Genomic DNA, 14,916 nt, shown 5'->3' with positions numbered 1-14,916 from the left:
AATACTCTGATGCTTGCTTTTTTTCTTTTTATTGTTTGTTTGTTTGAAATAGAAAAAAATAAAATGTGTTCTGGATGCTCCTTTGTGTAAAATTTTGTCTGCATTTGGGAGGCATATCTAGTTCTTATTTGTTCTTCACCTCAGTCAGGTCCATGTCCTTGGTTCCACAGAACCAGCACTGTTTATCTGGGATGCTGGGGCATACTGGATATTGCCTCAATACCTGTATAGCAGTCAGGGGACTGACTCAAAGACTGTGGTTAAGACAGTAGTCAGATGACCAAAGCTGCTCCATGCTTGTCTGCTGCAAGTCAACGGCTCTGCATATGACTGGCTGAATCACACAGGAAACAGATCCTGGGCTGCTGCTGTATGTGGTCAAGTGAAGTCCAGTGTATTGAAGTAAACCAGCATCACTTACAGGACCTTGTTCATTTCCAAAAGCAAATTAAATATTAGCCAAATTGCTATTAGCTTCATGGAAAGAGAAGTGTTCAGAGCGATTGCACTGAAATGTTCAAAGGTGAACTGAAGTTCATGAAAACGCTTTGTTAATGGTGAATTAAAATAAAAATTTGTATATAGTAAGTTTTGCTAGCATTCAGACTGTGAAAGATTCAGCACAAAAATAAGTTCTAAGTGATACATTTTGGTAAAATTCTTTTCCTCTTGGGAGAACAAACTTCCCTGCAACTTCAGACTATTCACCAGTATCCCAGGATACACAATTCTTTTAAACAGCTATGATACTCATGGATTTTTATGTTGCATTCAAAGAGTTCAGAGGGATTTAGTGCATCTCCGCTGCTTTTCAGTTTGTACGTGAAAACCAAAAGTGACAAGAATCTGGAGATATGGATTTCAGCATTATCAATGTGAGGACATTATATTAGTCTAGACCTCCTCTTTGTTCAACCCATTAGGGACTGTCAGCTCTCATCCATCTGGCTGACGGGTCTGTAGAATTAATGACAGATGGTTGAAGTAACCCAACCAGACAAAAGTGAGAATGTGCTTGTGAGCAGGGCAGAAATTACCAGGAACTTGCCAGTTTCTAGGTAGCTGTTACTCAGGGAGTGAATCCATCAATGAAGAGACAGATACAAAGCATGGAGATTAATCTCGATTGCACATTCAGGAGCTGATTAAATGGTTCTCTTGTTTCAAAGTGAATTGAAACTGTTGCTTGGCAGTTTTATCTGTCTTCTGATCAGGCATTCACTTGACACAAGGTTGCAGATAGAACTTTGGCAATAGTGAGACTCCTTCCAGAAAACAACAACAAAAAAATAAATAAATAGATAGGACCTCCCAGATAAAGTGCTAAGAAAAGCACTAGTTGATGTTATTTTGATAAATTTACAGATGGATATTTTTATTTGTTTCCACTTGTACTACTTTGTTTTGTGTGTTGTTTTTTTTACCTAGAAGGCAAACACCTACAACATCATGATATCAAAGCTCACAACTATCATTGTGCAATCCACTCAAGTTCAATGCTAACTATAGCTAATCTTAATGGAAAAGGCGGTAATCAACCAAATGAATTATTTTCTCAGTTGTGTACCCTTCAAAATGTGGTAACCAATGTTTCTGTATGAAATACAGCTTCTAATATATAAGGAAGTTGCACAGTGAGAGCAGGACTGTTTACCTAACATTAAAAAGGTTGCACGCCAATATGGCTATTAGAAGCTTTGCATGTATAAAAACAAATATATGTATCTGAAAGCTGAGCCCACAGTGAGAATTTCTATGTGAGGATAGGGTCCTAGACAAGAGGTTAAGTAACTTGTCAGTTTGTTAGCTGGGTGATACAGAGAGAAGCTTCTTGGATGAAATAGAGTGTGAAATAACAAATGTGATTTTCTTTTATTTGGGTTCACCAATCTAGCCTATAAAAATAAATTATTTAGCTCGTTATGCTTGGTACTTACAAACATGTGGTTGAGGAACTCCTTAAAACTAGGAGGCAGGACCACTCTATGTGGTCTGACAGCATCCCAATACAGCTCTTCAAAGACATCTAAGAAGTAGTGTTTCTACGTAACTGCATATAAAAACTAGCAATATGAGATGTCTGTATGAAACGATGTCTTTCTGGTGTTACACTGGAAATAGTATTGTTTCAATCTTTCTTTAACACAAATCATGCCACTTGGTGATTTTAAGTAGCTGTTTTATTAACAAAATATTTTAAAAGTCTCAATGAAAGTGATGTAGTTTAGAGAAGCTCCTTCTAACATCAATTTCTAGAATTCTTTCTACCCCCAAAACTGCTAGTGTTTTAGATGTTGTGATTTTATGTGACAGAAAAACCTCTTTAATCTTCCTAGTTGTCCAAAACAAATACGCAGCTCAAAGATAGAACTGGAGAAATAATTCACATTATTCCACTCACATGGAGTGACATTTCAGAATCATGTCTGGCGCAATACAGTGTTTTCATTGAGTATCAGCTTGGGGCCAGGCTCATAATCTCTGAAGGTAATCATGCTTAATAAATAATATTTCCAATGTGTTCAGTAATTAACTCTGACATTAAGTAACACAGGTAAAAGAGGCAGGTGTAGGCACAACGTGACAGTGAGTAAGCATGACATAATAGGACATGCTATGCAGAGGGGAAACGGGGGCAAGCTGGGTATTACAGCATGTTGGCTTCTCCACTGAAACTGCTCCCAGACTAAGGGCGCTCTGCACTGGGGCACTGCCAGTGAGCTCCTGCTCAGCGTCAGGAACAAACCGCGTTGATACACAGTGGGTTGAAGGGAGACGCTCAAGGCCTTGGTTTAGTGACAGATCTCCTCTTGCTTTCGTAAACTTTTATGTAGTATTTTCCCGGGGTAGAGGTGCTTGACTCAAGCTGTAGCAAAATTTAACTTAAAGCTAAAATGTGTTAATTCTGGATAGGCCCCTCTATAACCGAAGATGCACCCACTCTGTGTTGTGTTCTTTTATTTGACATTTGTGTCCTGCCACACTTTCAGTAGCAAATTATCTCAGCCTTTGTTTTACTCATAAACTGGAAAAGGAGAAGAACAAAAAAAAAAAAAAAAAAAAAGGCTGCGCGTCCACCCTCGCCGCAGTGACGGACTGCCCAGCCGCGCGGTGGGCAGGCTGTGAGGGCGCCTCACGCAGAGCCCGCCCTGGAGGCGGCGCTGACTGAGGGGTTGGCGCCCGCCCCCTGCGCGCGGCCCGCAGCTCGCTCGCACCTATTGGTCAGTGCTCCTGACGCAGAGTGCCGGCGCCTCACTCTCCCGTGTGCGCAAGCGCGCGGCGTCCGCCCTCTTTCTCCGCTGCCCGTTGCGCACGCGCAGTGGGCTGACCGCCCGGCTCTCCGTGCGCATAGCCTTGGGGTCGCGTCGCGTCGCGTTCCGCGCATGCGCCTCGGTGGCGGTGGCGATGGCGGCCGCGGCGGCCATGTCGGGCGCGGTGCCGCTGGCGCTGCTGTGGCTGTTGGCGTCGCCGCTGCTCCGCGGCGCCGGGGGCTCGGAGGCGGTCGGGGCGGCGGAGCCGGTGGGCGGCGCGGGCCCTGGGGAGCGGTTTAAGATCGAGGGCCGGGCCGTGGTGCCGGGAGTGAAGCCCCAGGACTGGATCGCGGGGGCCCGAGTGCTCGTGGACGGGGAGGAGCACGTCGGCTTCCTCAAGTGAGCGCCGGGGCAGGGGCAGGGGGAGGGCCGGGGGCCGGCCGCGACATGGCGGCGGCGGGGCCCGGAGCGGCCTCCCCGGCCCTGCTGGCGCGACTGCTGCCCCCCGCCGGGGCCTGGGCTGCGGCCGCTGGTCGGGGGCTGAGGCCGTTGGCTCCTGAGGTATCAGGGACTGGAAGGGTTCAGGTGTGAAGAGCACCTCGGTGTTTAATGCAGATGGGTTGCTCTAAACTGTTCGGGATGCAGCTTCTGCAACTTCTTAAACACCCTTCTTAAAGCATCTATTTACTATGCAGAAATGTTTGTGGCAGAAGGTTGCAGCTGTAGTTATATGTTACAGTGCCTGTGAGCAGCCTTTCCACCGTACCAAAGAAAGATACTTAAAAGTGTATTTATAACGTATATGTCCTTCGTACGAGATGGTGCAGTCGCATTTGGAAGCTATAAAACGTCGCCTTACCTCACTCAGTTCAGGTAGCAGTGGATATATTCAGATTGCCTAAGGATCTGGAGATACTCAGACATAGAAAACGTTCTCAGGACTAAAAGTTAAATTCATTTCACAGCTTTAACAGTAAAAGCTAATTCTAAAATCTAATCTGTTGTTTTTGGTTTTTTTTGATTTGTTTTTTAAATGCAGTATAATGCATTTTATTCTTAAATCATGTATAAAGTTGGGGAGGTTGACATGGAATTAGAGAGGTACTAGGTCATTAATATCGGTCACTTCTAATTATTCCCTCTGTAGTAAAAGTTGTACTGAACTTTGACCATGTTGATAGGCTAACACAAAAAATTTTGCCCTGCGAAACTAACAGAATCTTGCTATGTAGCACCTGATAGATCAGTACAAACAAGTTGTAGGAGGCTTACATTTTATTTATGTGTGATGGAGCTGATGAGTTGCCTGGAACTGATGACTTTCAAAATAATAGATTGGAACTGGAGTTGTCCAAAATACAAAGAAATAATCTTAGTTAAAAGCATACCATACTTATGACAGTGTAAACTAGTTATAAAGCTCTTTTAGTTATGTTCATTTGGTACAGTTATTTTATAATCTGATAAATCTATTGCTAAGAAAGAAAACAAAAAGATTAATGTTTGAGTTTTTCAATTTGATAAACGTATATGTAGACACTGGGCAAAAATAATAGTACCCTTTGGCTAAAAAGCTTTAATTTTCGATGTCGTGTTTTGTTTGCTTGTAATAAGCAAATTATTATAAAATAATTTGCATTATCAGAGGATATATTTGTCACCATCACTCAGGCAAACTTTGATTTTTAAATGGATGTCAGTTCATTTATCACAAAGAGGGAAGTAACTACTTGGCATTATAAAGTTACTTCTAAATAACATTTTTATACATCTTACTGGTTTCCTCACTGTAGTGAATACTCAACTTTTTTCTTTCTAAAAATGGTAATATTTCATACCAATATATGAAATGAGGATTTGCCTTGCAGTGTAAATAAATCTCAATTTAAAACTGTATTTCAATTTTATCACAATCGTATTGTATAGAATGGAAAAAATAAAAGGGAATTCCCAGGGAAAAAACCCTTAAAGCAGTTGCAAAAAAGATAATTACGCATTTTTAGTGGTTAAAACTATCACAAAGTATTAGATAAACCTACCTTCACATTACTGTTTATATGCTTCTGTGGGAAGTGATGTGCATCTTTGAGAGAGAACTGGTAGTGGCAGGAGGACAAAATTCACTTTTACGAGGGTTCATTTATTTGTTTGCTGACATGAGTTTCTTATGTGTTGGGTCTTCCTACTTTTTTTTTTTTTTTTTTCCCCTTTGAAGAACTTATTTGGTCTTAACTTTGAGTCGTATTTTTAGGGGAAGTACCTTTTATGTTAATTTTAGAACAGTAGAGAACACAAAGTTTTTCTTCTTGGAAGCTTCTGGAAAGCACGTAGGAGGAAACCTACAAGTTTTTGTACTTTAATTTGATGACAACTGGTGCTGAATCTTTCAAGTATCTTTTCTCTAATATTTTCACTGAATATTGAAGTTTCATATTTTAAAATAAAAGCAGTCTGTCTGAAAACCCCTTCTGTGTTCATGTTCAGAGCTCTTAGTTTCGTTTTTGTTGTGATAGCTTTCCAGCGTGGGCTAGTCCTAAAAGAAGCAATTAAAATTAAAAATCTCTATTTTGCAGTAAGGGCACAGACCGCGGGTTTTGTGCTTTGCAAATCATCTTTAATGTCTTCCCACACAATGTAGGATGTCAATTTGTTTTTTTGTTTTTACTTTTTTTTTTTTTTAATTCCAGCAGAAGTATTGAAGCAAAGTAAACTTCATTGTATGTATTTTATCATTTGAATAAATGAAATTAATCATTTCAAATCTTACTTAGACTTTTGAATTATTCTTCCAGCAAGACAATAGCTTAAGCACATGAAGAAATCTTTAATATGACTGGTAATTTCTGCTGTTGTTGTGGCCTGTGTTAATGATCTTCGGGGGCTTGATATTATGAGTGATGATCTATCTTAATTTTCCTTTTGGTCATTGTTACTATTTAAAGATTTATAGTATAAAGTGATAATTTACTTATTTTAAAAACAAACAAAAAGACAAACCACCCTTATGCATTGGTTGAAATTCATTGAAAATGTTGAAATTCAGTGGCAGTTATTTTTTTTCAGGACAGATGGAAGTTTTGTCGTTCATGACGTACCTTCAGGATCTTACGTAGTAGAAGTGGTATCTCCTGCTCATAAATTTGAGCCCGTTCGAGTTGACATAACTTCAAAAGGCAAAATGAGGTGAGCCTTTCCTAATTTGCTTCTGTATTGATCTAATGTGTGCCTGACAGCACAGCGTAAAAAGTAGTGTAAACCGTACTGTTGATCCAGTACTTGCATTTCAGACCATGTGTTTCAGCTTCTTTTAACACCGCTTCTAGAGTACATTTCTTAAAATCCAAACACTGGTTTCTTTTTTTCCTTTCCTATTCATGCCCTTAAAATAAGAAATAATGGATGGATTAAAAAGGACTATTATTTGCTTTTGCTGTTTTTTTTCATGCAGCTATCCTAAAATAAAATCTAGACAGATGTCAAGTAAACTACTGTGTCTTTGAAATACTTTTTTATTTTCTGGTATGTGTTATGTCAACATTAGAAACAATGAAGGGCCAAGCTTGTTTGTAAACTCCAAAATATTTTTGTTACATCTCCATAAAATCCTTGCAATTACTGGCAAGTGCCAGTAGTTGCCTCTCTGCAGTGTTTATTCAACATTGGTAGCTTTTTTTTAATGTTATGACCAGATACTGAACAGCGTGCAGTTACACATAATTAAGTAAGTCGTACAGAAATATGACTACCTGATCTAACAGGGGGCTTTTAGTTCAAATTAAGATGCTTGTAGTTCATCTTATTTTGTATAGGCACATATGTGGTATCTTACTTGAAGTTTGTCTTTTTCAGTGTCTTATAAAAGATAAAGTTAAATTTTAGGAGTACAAAGGCCAATATGAACATAGCAGCAGTATTTTTAGGGGAGGTTAAAAACTGAAATCTCCGACTAAAATGAGAGTTAAGTGGTTTACATACAATAGCACAATTTCTGCTTTTTTTTTTTCCCAAACTTTATGATGTTCATATTTTGTTAGGTAGTATCACATTGACATCAATTATAATAAATAAGAAAAAAACGGGGTAGTGTGTATAACCTCACTTTGCATTGCTTTGGTATCTGAGGAATGGAGGTAACAAATTTGACGTGAAGTAAATTGCTTGGATATGTTTGCAGAGCCAAAACATCAGTAGGCTTGACATCTCTATTAGTCAAATACATAGAAACTGTAATGAGGAATACAGTTGGGAAATGCATGAAAAAATGTGATATGTCAGTTGGGTTTTCTAAAGGGAAGTTCTGCCTTAAAAAAGAAAGTACTGAATTCTTTGAAAGAGGCAACAGCATATAGAAAATATGTGGTTGATAACACCTATTGAAAATCTCAGATTTCTGGAGAATAAAACATAGCCATAAGGTAAGACATTCCTTCGCTGAATATTTGATTAAAACTTCAGAAAAAAATGAATTATTTCTCTTGTAATGGACTGAAGTAATCTCTGGAGTTGCACAAGGGGATAAGTATTTATAATATATTTATAAGTCATAAAAAATAGTTGAATAGTGACAAAATTAAATGATAGTACAAAGTTACTGGCTAAACTGCAGGTCTAACTCTGAAGAATTATGGAAAGACTTTACAAACTAATAGAAGGTTGGTAAAATTCTGGACAAAATTTAGTATTGTTAAATGCAAAGTGATGTGCTTAGAGAAAAGGTAGTATTAACTCCACATATAAACATTTGTTGCCCCTGAGCAAACAGTTCAGCTTAAGCTATGTTGTTCAAAGCTGTACTATACCTTTAAGTGGAGCTTTTTTTTCTTGCTTTTTACTAAGGGGAAAAAATATTTCGCAGAAATCATGTATGCACAAATAGTTCTGGTGTTTCTAATCCATAGGCCTGTTCTCCCATATGAAATTTTTCAGTGTGCTTAATAGCCTGGAAAAAAAAATATCAAGTATTATTTGATATATTACTTGATACTGAGAGAAATCACTTTATGAAAAATGAAGTGTAGCTGACATTGCCTAGCAGATAGTTTTGTAGTCTGTTTTTAAAATCTTGTTTTGGAATATTGTTGTTATTATTTTGTTTTGTTAGAGATTGTGCATGTATTTCTAATTATCTATTATTTGTTCATTAGAGCAAGGTATGTGAATTACATCAAAACCTCTGAAGTTGTCAGGCTGCCATACCCACTCCAGATGAAATCTTCTGGACCTCCTTCATACTTCATAAAGAGAGAATCTTGGGGATGGACAGACTTCCTCATGAACCCTATGGTAGGTGCAAGCAGCACAAAGGTGAAAAGCATGCTAATCTAATTCATCTAATCGTAGAATCATCTAATTCATTGAAATAGAGAGAATAAAGTAGAGAAAATGTGTACAGTTTGTTTTTCTGAGATGATTTTTTTTGTGTTTTTTTCCTTGTTTACAAAAGTTTTTCTATGACCTTTTCTTCCCTGGGTAGCTATTCTGTAATGTGTGTCCTCTGAAAATAGCCCATAGCCTGGTTCCTTTGACAACATGATGTTCTAGTTGGGTAGAGATGAACACATTGCAAGATTGTAATTATAACAGTTAAAAGACATAAACATTTACTTGAGTGCTCCAAGTTTGAAATCTGTTGTATATAACTTCTGGTTTCTTCCCTGACAGTTGGATTACAGATACTGGTTTACTGACTCAGAATGCAATAGTTCTAGAATCTGGCTGTTTAGTTAAAAGCTTCACGTCAGGCTATCTAAAAATGTCTTGAGCAACACGTACGCTGAAGAAATACTTACTGTTTTCTGTGTAGGTGGTGATGATGGTTCTTCCATTACTGATATTTGTGCTTTTGCCTAAAGTTGTCAACACCAGTGATCCTGATATGAGACGGGTAAGTAGATTCAATTGTTGCAGACGTAAAGAACAAAGATAGTAAGATGTTAAGGTACAGGAAAGTGTTAGAAGCCAAAATTGGACTTCCAAGGATGTCTTAATGGAATCATGTATTCACTTAATGCAGTATTGATCTTAAAATAATGAGTTCTAGTATTTCTGGCTAATGAATTTGCTGTTAAATGACACAACACAAAATTAAGTTGTTTTGCACAGCTTTGAAAGCATTACAGCATGACTGGTGTTTTCCAAAGTTAGTTTAAAGCTATAAATACGACTTTTCAAAGACTATTTTTTCTACGAGTCTCCACTGTATATTTTTTCACTATGTTTAAATCTAGCACATCATTTTTAGACACCATTTATTAAATGTCAGGTGTTTTATGAAGAATATGATGTGGGGTTCTCCTATCCATCAACCAAAACCACGTAGCTTACAAGACTGTTAAATCCAGATGTTACAGTAGTGTATATGATACAGAGTCTTAATGTAATCATTAAATTATCTGATTTATTGTCCTTTCACCCTGCAAAATGCCGAATAGCAGAAGGCTAGGACAAAATGGAGATTCAAGGTGTTTGCTAAATCTTCTTTTATTTTTAGAAATATTACTTGTCTGTCTTGGGTGGCTGCTTTTTGAGGGTTTGGTTAATTTAAACTGTACTCTAAATGACCACTGTCTTCAGTAGTGCTTTATGGGTGTCTGGATCTTTTTTCTTTTCAATTTTTTTTCAATTAATATATATAAAAAAGCGCTATATAATGCACTTCTGGCTATAATTCTGATTTAAAAAAAAAAAAAAAAGATATGAAAATATGCCAGGTATCTGTGTCATGTTCTTCAAACCAAGCTGAACTTTGAAGCTGAATTTTTAAAAATTGTTTATTCCTAGTTTTCTTCAACCAATCTAGTGGTGCATACAGACAGGCTGTTCTGATGATAAACAATGAGAAGTTCCAATAGTTTAGTTCTTATTAGCTAACTGATATGATTTCTTAAGGAGAAATTATAAGTTGAAGGAATCTTGCTTGTAATTTAAATTATCTTCAAAGAACAAGAGAGAGGTTCTCAGAGCTCAGTTGTAATGTCATTCTCCACATGGCCATGTATTAAGTTATTAGGCATATGTACAACTTCAGTTTGTTTTGGAACTTGTATGATATTTTTCAGGTTAGCTTGTTTTTTCTTTATGGAATCAGCACAGTGCTACTTATATACAAAGTTATTGATTTAGTAACTGCTTGCTGTAGAGGTGTTAAGTATAGATGTAGAGTAGACGTAATAGTAACAAAGGCTGCCATAACTGCTTTTGCTTTGTGCCTTAAAAACAGCTGTTTTCTGAATAATATTCTCAATAGTAACTAGAGCAAGAAGACAATCCCATGTTAAATTAGCAATTACTATAAGTGTTATCACATTCTGGATGTGTGGTTCAGCTGTTATATTCATTAAAAGCATTTCAATATTTGTTTAAATAAGTTGTCACATAGAGCCACTATGCTAAACTGTAAAGTTATGTTAAACTTAGCTAGCTATATGGTTTCATTAGCTGGTGGTATACACTAGTAATTTGTTATTACAAAGTAGTACAATAAAAATAGCTAATTCCTTCAAACAAATTCTAAAATTTCTTTGAGGCTTGGCATAAATAGTACTAAATTGGGAAGGCAAAATTTAAAAACAGAAGCATGCAACATCTATGAAAACATGGATCTCAAAATCTAAAAGTTTAAAATTTAAAATGGAAGAAAGTAATGGTGAAAATAAATGTTTTAACAATATTTTTTTGTCTTTGAGGGAAAAAGCGTTTTTTATTCTGATCGGTTGGTTGCCCTGTAAGGCTACTTAAGACATGGTTACTTTTTCTATAAATCAGTGCTTTTAGTTTGGGGGTTTTATGTTTCTGTGTGTAGCTGGGCATTTGGCTGTGGTTGCATAAAAATATGTAGCAATGTGAACTTTGGAGGGCTGCAAATAGTAAAACAGTGTCTGAGAAGTTTTTACATCTTTGTGATATGATTTGATGCCATAGAAACAGCTAGCTAGAATTGCTACAAGCTCTTAAGGTTATCTAATCTCTTCATGCAGGAAATGGAGCAGTCAATGAACATGCTGAATTCTAACCATGAGCTGCCTGATGTCTCTGAGTTCATGACAAGACTGTTCTCTTCAAAATCTTCCAGCAAGTCTGGTAGCAGCAGCAGTAAAGCAGGGAAAAGTAGTTCTGGAAAAAGGAGGTAGTTATGTCCTCCTCCTAGGCCCAAGTTTGCACAACTGTTTATGTGGTATCATGTTTATTTGTCTTGAAATATCAAAAAGCCACTACTGTAAACTTGTATCAGGCACAAAATATGGTATGCTACAACTGTGGTGTGTAGCTTTTTTTTTTTTTTTAAGTCTATATAAGCTGCTTTGTACTTGACAGTAAGCGAAAGAGGACATGGCTTCAGTACTGTATATGTATAAAACTATTGGTAATACTGAATTAATTATAATGCTCTGTAGAGAATGATATAAATTATATGATGTCTAAACAGTAATTAATGTCTCAATTGCAAGACAATGTAAAAAAAAATAGAAGTGGAGTTCAATGTTAAGATGGCTTTAATGTTTTATATTTTTTGTTGATTTGTGAAATGAACAAAACCTCCTTTCAAAATTGAGTTGTGGGTTTATTAAGCAATCTGCTCAGCCTGCCAGGCGTTACATATAAAATCATTTTATTTTTACATTGCTGTCTGTATACTTCAGTATAAGGGCTTGCCACTTTTACTGCTCAGTTTTACTCTTCCCTTTTACTTTCTATGAGCATTTCTTCAGGAGGAAAAAAAGGAAGGCCTACTTTTCTCAGAGGTTTTCTGAGTTCCATCAAGTTAATTACGAAGGCCTGGTATCCATATACCATAACAAATGTTTAACTTAGCTTTTTCCTTTCTAAACCGTGTGTATCACATCTACAACACCTGGTTCTTACTGTTTTCTGTGTCCTGTGCATTAATCTTATCACTGGTATTTGTGGCCAAATGGAGAACAAAATTGGAAAAAAAAAAAATTGTAGTGTGGGAAGGTAAGTCCTAGTCATTTTTTAAAATTGTTACAAAGCATATGGCTGTCTTTCTAGGAATGCAAAGTCTGGTAAAGCTTTGTTCTTCAGGAATTCCTCTTTTGTCTGTACTGTCTTTTTGAGCTACCCAGTAACTTTAGGGAAGTTGAAAAACTAGTTGTTTTCCATTACGTTAATGTCTTGCAAATTAAAAAGACAGCAGCACCTGTTATACCTCACTAACAACTTTCTTTTTACATAAATACTGTACTTGTTCATTTTTACATTAGCTAACTTTTTAGGTAAAAGTATCCGTGCTGTATGGATGATGTGTTATCTGATGCCAGAAATGGTATTTAACATTGACCTAAAACATACCTTAAACAAAACCAATTTTAATGCATTTATTTGTTCTGAGGTTCTTAAACACAAGCCAGTTAGGGCTATAAATTGTCTTAGGATACATAGTTAAAATTAAAAGCATGCTGTGAAATGTAAAAGTTGCAATAGAGTAACTCCTGTTTATATGATGAAGTCAACTTTGAAGATGTCAGAGAAATAAACCAATGTTGTTTTTTGGGTAATGAAATCCTTGGCTGTGGATGTTTCACAAGTAGACAAGTTTATTATGAAAAGGAGGAGGGCGTGCTCCCTCAGGTTGGACTGGGTAATCCTGCTGCCAGCTGTATACAAGCTCTGGTATTTCTCAAATTTTTGCCTTTTGTTGACATAGCAGAAAATGGTCTATCTTTCTGCTGGAATTTGGTTACGCTTTAGTGAGCTAAGTTGACTCACAGAAGGATCAAAGAAATGCCAGAGCCTGCAGAAAGTAAGCACTGGAGGCATGCAGTCAGAAGCAGTAACCATCCTGTGTTTATGGTCGCATTTGAGTCGTTAAATCAGCTCTCTGCCTCTCAAGAATTCATAACTTAAGAGCTCATTTAGCTGTATTCTGAATGAGTGGGCAACTCCGAACGAGTTCTGACAGGCTGTGTAGAAGGGAGAGGAGACACTCTGCTGAAGGCTGTTTAAGCTGTTAATCATTTGTATAAGATAGCCTGGGAGGTGTTTAGAACAGTTTGAAATAATTTTATTAATGACTTCATCAAAGATTGTGTCCATTCTCCACACACAAGGAAGACATGTAATGTATAGATATCTAACATCACTGTTTTAAACAATGAAAACATTTGGTTGTGTTTTGTATCTTTTTGATGAGATGGGGATGATAATTGTTAATGGGGTATATTTGGGGGGGTTTGGGTTTGTTGGTTCTTCTTTTTGAAGAGAAAGGCTGTTTCGCTGTTCAGATTTGTGTTTGTGAAGAGGACTTAAACTCTAGAAGCTAGTATATTAGGTCCTGCTGCATCTGTCGGGCTTTGTGCTGATGTTTAAAAACCATCTGTGTTAAGCGGAAGAGGCTTGTCTTACAAAAGTTGCGGTAAATTTAGTAATGTGTATCAGATACTCAAATGGTATGGTTATGAGATTACCAGAGAAAATCCAATAATCCAATCTTAAGAAGCACCTTTATTAAGCATTTATATGTACAAAGAGCTACATACTTATTAAAGCAACCTTTTTAAGTAACTACATGTCAAGATTTCCAAAGGCATCTATGCAATTTAAGTACGTATACTTTGCCAATTTAGTAGAAAGCATGCATCACCAAGATCCATTTAAGTATCTTCACTTGGTGGTTGTTAATGGACATTTAATTACATGCAGATTGTGTGTGATCAGCCACTGTGATTACCTCAGATATTGTCTAGTGCTTCCTGTATAATTTGGAAAGGAAACAAAGTAAAGGATTTTTCCGAACAGTGGACACTGGTGTAGCTGAGAGGTCTTGGGAAATACATTTTAGAGCTCTGAAAATGTAATGGTAAAATTTTAAATCTTCAATAAACAAGGATCTCCCAGTGAAATGGGGGAAGCGAGAGGACTAAGGAGAATCCTGAAGCCAAAATACTATTTTGAGAGACTCTCAGAGACTCTTGCTTTTTCACAGTGATCTATTGTCCAGTTACCATCCTTTGCATCTAGAAACTTATCAACATAAGCTATGCTCCTGTATGGAAACTGTCAACCATAATACCTGCAATTATTCTGTGGAAAACTGGTGGTGGAGTTCTGTTGGGTTTGTGGGTGGGTTTGTTGGGTTTCTTTGGTTTGTTTTACATTTTGCAGGATACTTTATAGTCATCTCTATTTCTTTTTTAATGAGTTGTCCTAATTGTATTGTGCTTTCTGACAATAAGGAAGGAAAGGAAAAAAAATTTAAATGAATAATTATTACTTTACTAAAATCACGTAAGTATGCTGGTAGCGTCAGGGCCACTTGCAATACTGAACATTAATTTTCTCTTTTTTAATTAACTAGATTTCAAGTTCTCTTTTTTTTGGTCTACAACTGTTTGCCTGGAACAACTTCTGTTCCTGCTGTACTCTCCAGAATGCTTGGAGACTGCCTTTCTGGAGTTGTTCTTTGCCTTTGGTAAATTCCCAAACGTATCCATCATAAAAAAGTACAATATTTCCAGGATCTTACACTCACAACATTGTCTGTAGGAATAGAATGCAGTTTTAGTCTGTTTTCAGGTTAAGCTGTTAGGCTCCTTGAGGTCACAGTATTATTTTTTGTTATTCTTGTTTCAAAATCTGTCATGAAATTATGAATCCTGAATCATATATCATAAGAAATATTTAAGATTCTTCAGGAAAAAACCTGTCT

The 14,916-nt window shown here is 36.9% G+C and overlaps 1 protein-coding gene across 1 annotated transcript; it reads left to right on the top strand.

Annotated features, from left to right (window-relative positions):
- Positions 1 to 3,352: 3,352 nt before the first annotated feature.
- On the top strand, positions 3,353 to 13,371 carry EMC7 (ER membrane protein complex subunit 7). The gene is made up of 5 exons (XM_084288433.1): positions 3,353 to 3,650; positions 6,315 to 6,434; positions 8,396 to 8,534; positions 9,055 to 9,135; positions 11,228 to 13,371. The coding sequence occupies exons 1-5, from the start codon at positions 3,406 to 3,408 to the stop codon at positions 11,378 to 11,380; spliced, it is 738 nt and encodes a 245-aa protein (XP_084144559.1). The 5' UTR covers positions 3,353 to 3,405; the 3' UTR covers positions 11,381 to 13,371.
- Positions 13,372 to 14,916: the final 1,545 nt, after the last annotated feature.

This window comes from Netta rufina (genome assembly GCF_964035555.1).
Source record: "Netta rufina genome assembly, chromosome: 5".
Classification (NCBI taxonomy): Eukaryota; Metazoa; Chordata; class Aves; order Anseriformes; family Anatidae; genus Netta; species Netta rufina.
The sequence above is the reverse complement of the archived record's forward strand: the minus strand, read 5'-3'. Positions and strand labels throughout refer to the sequence as shown.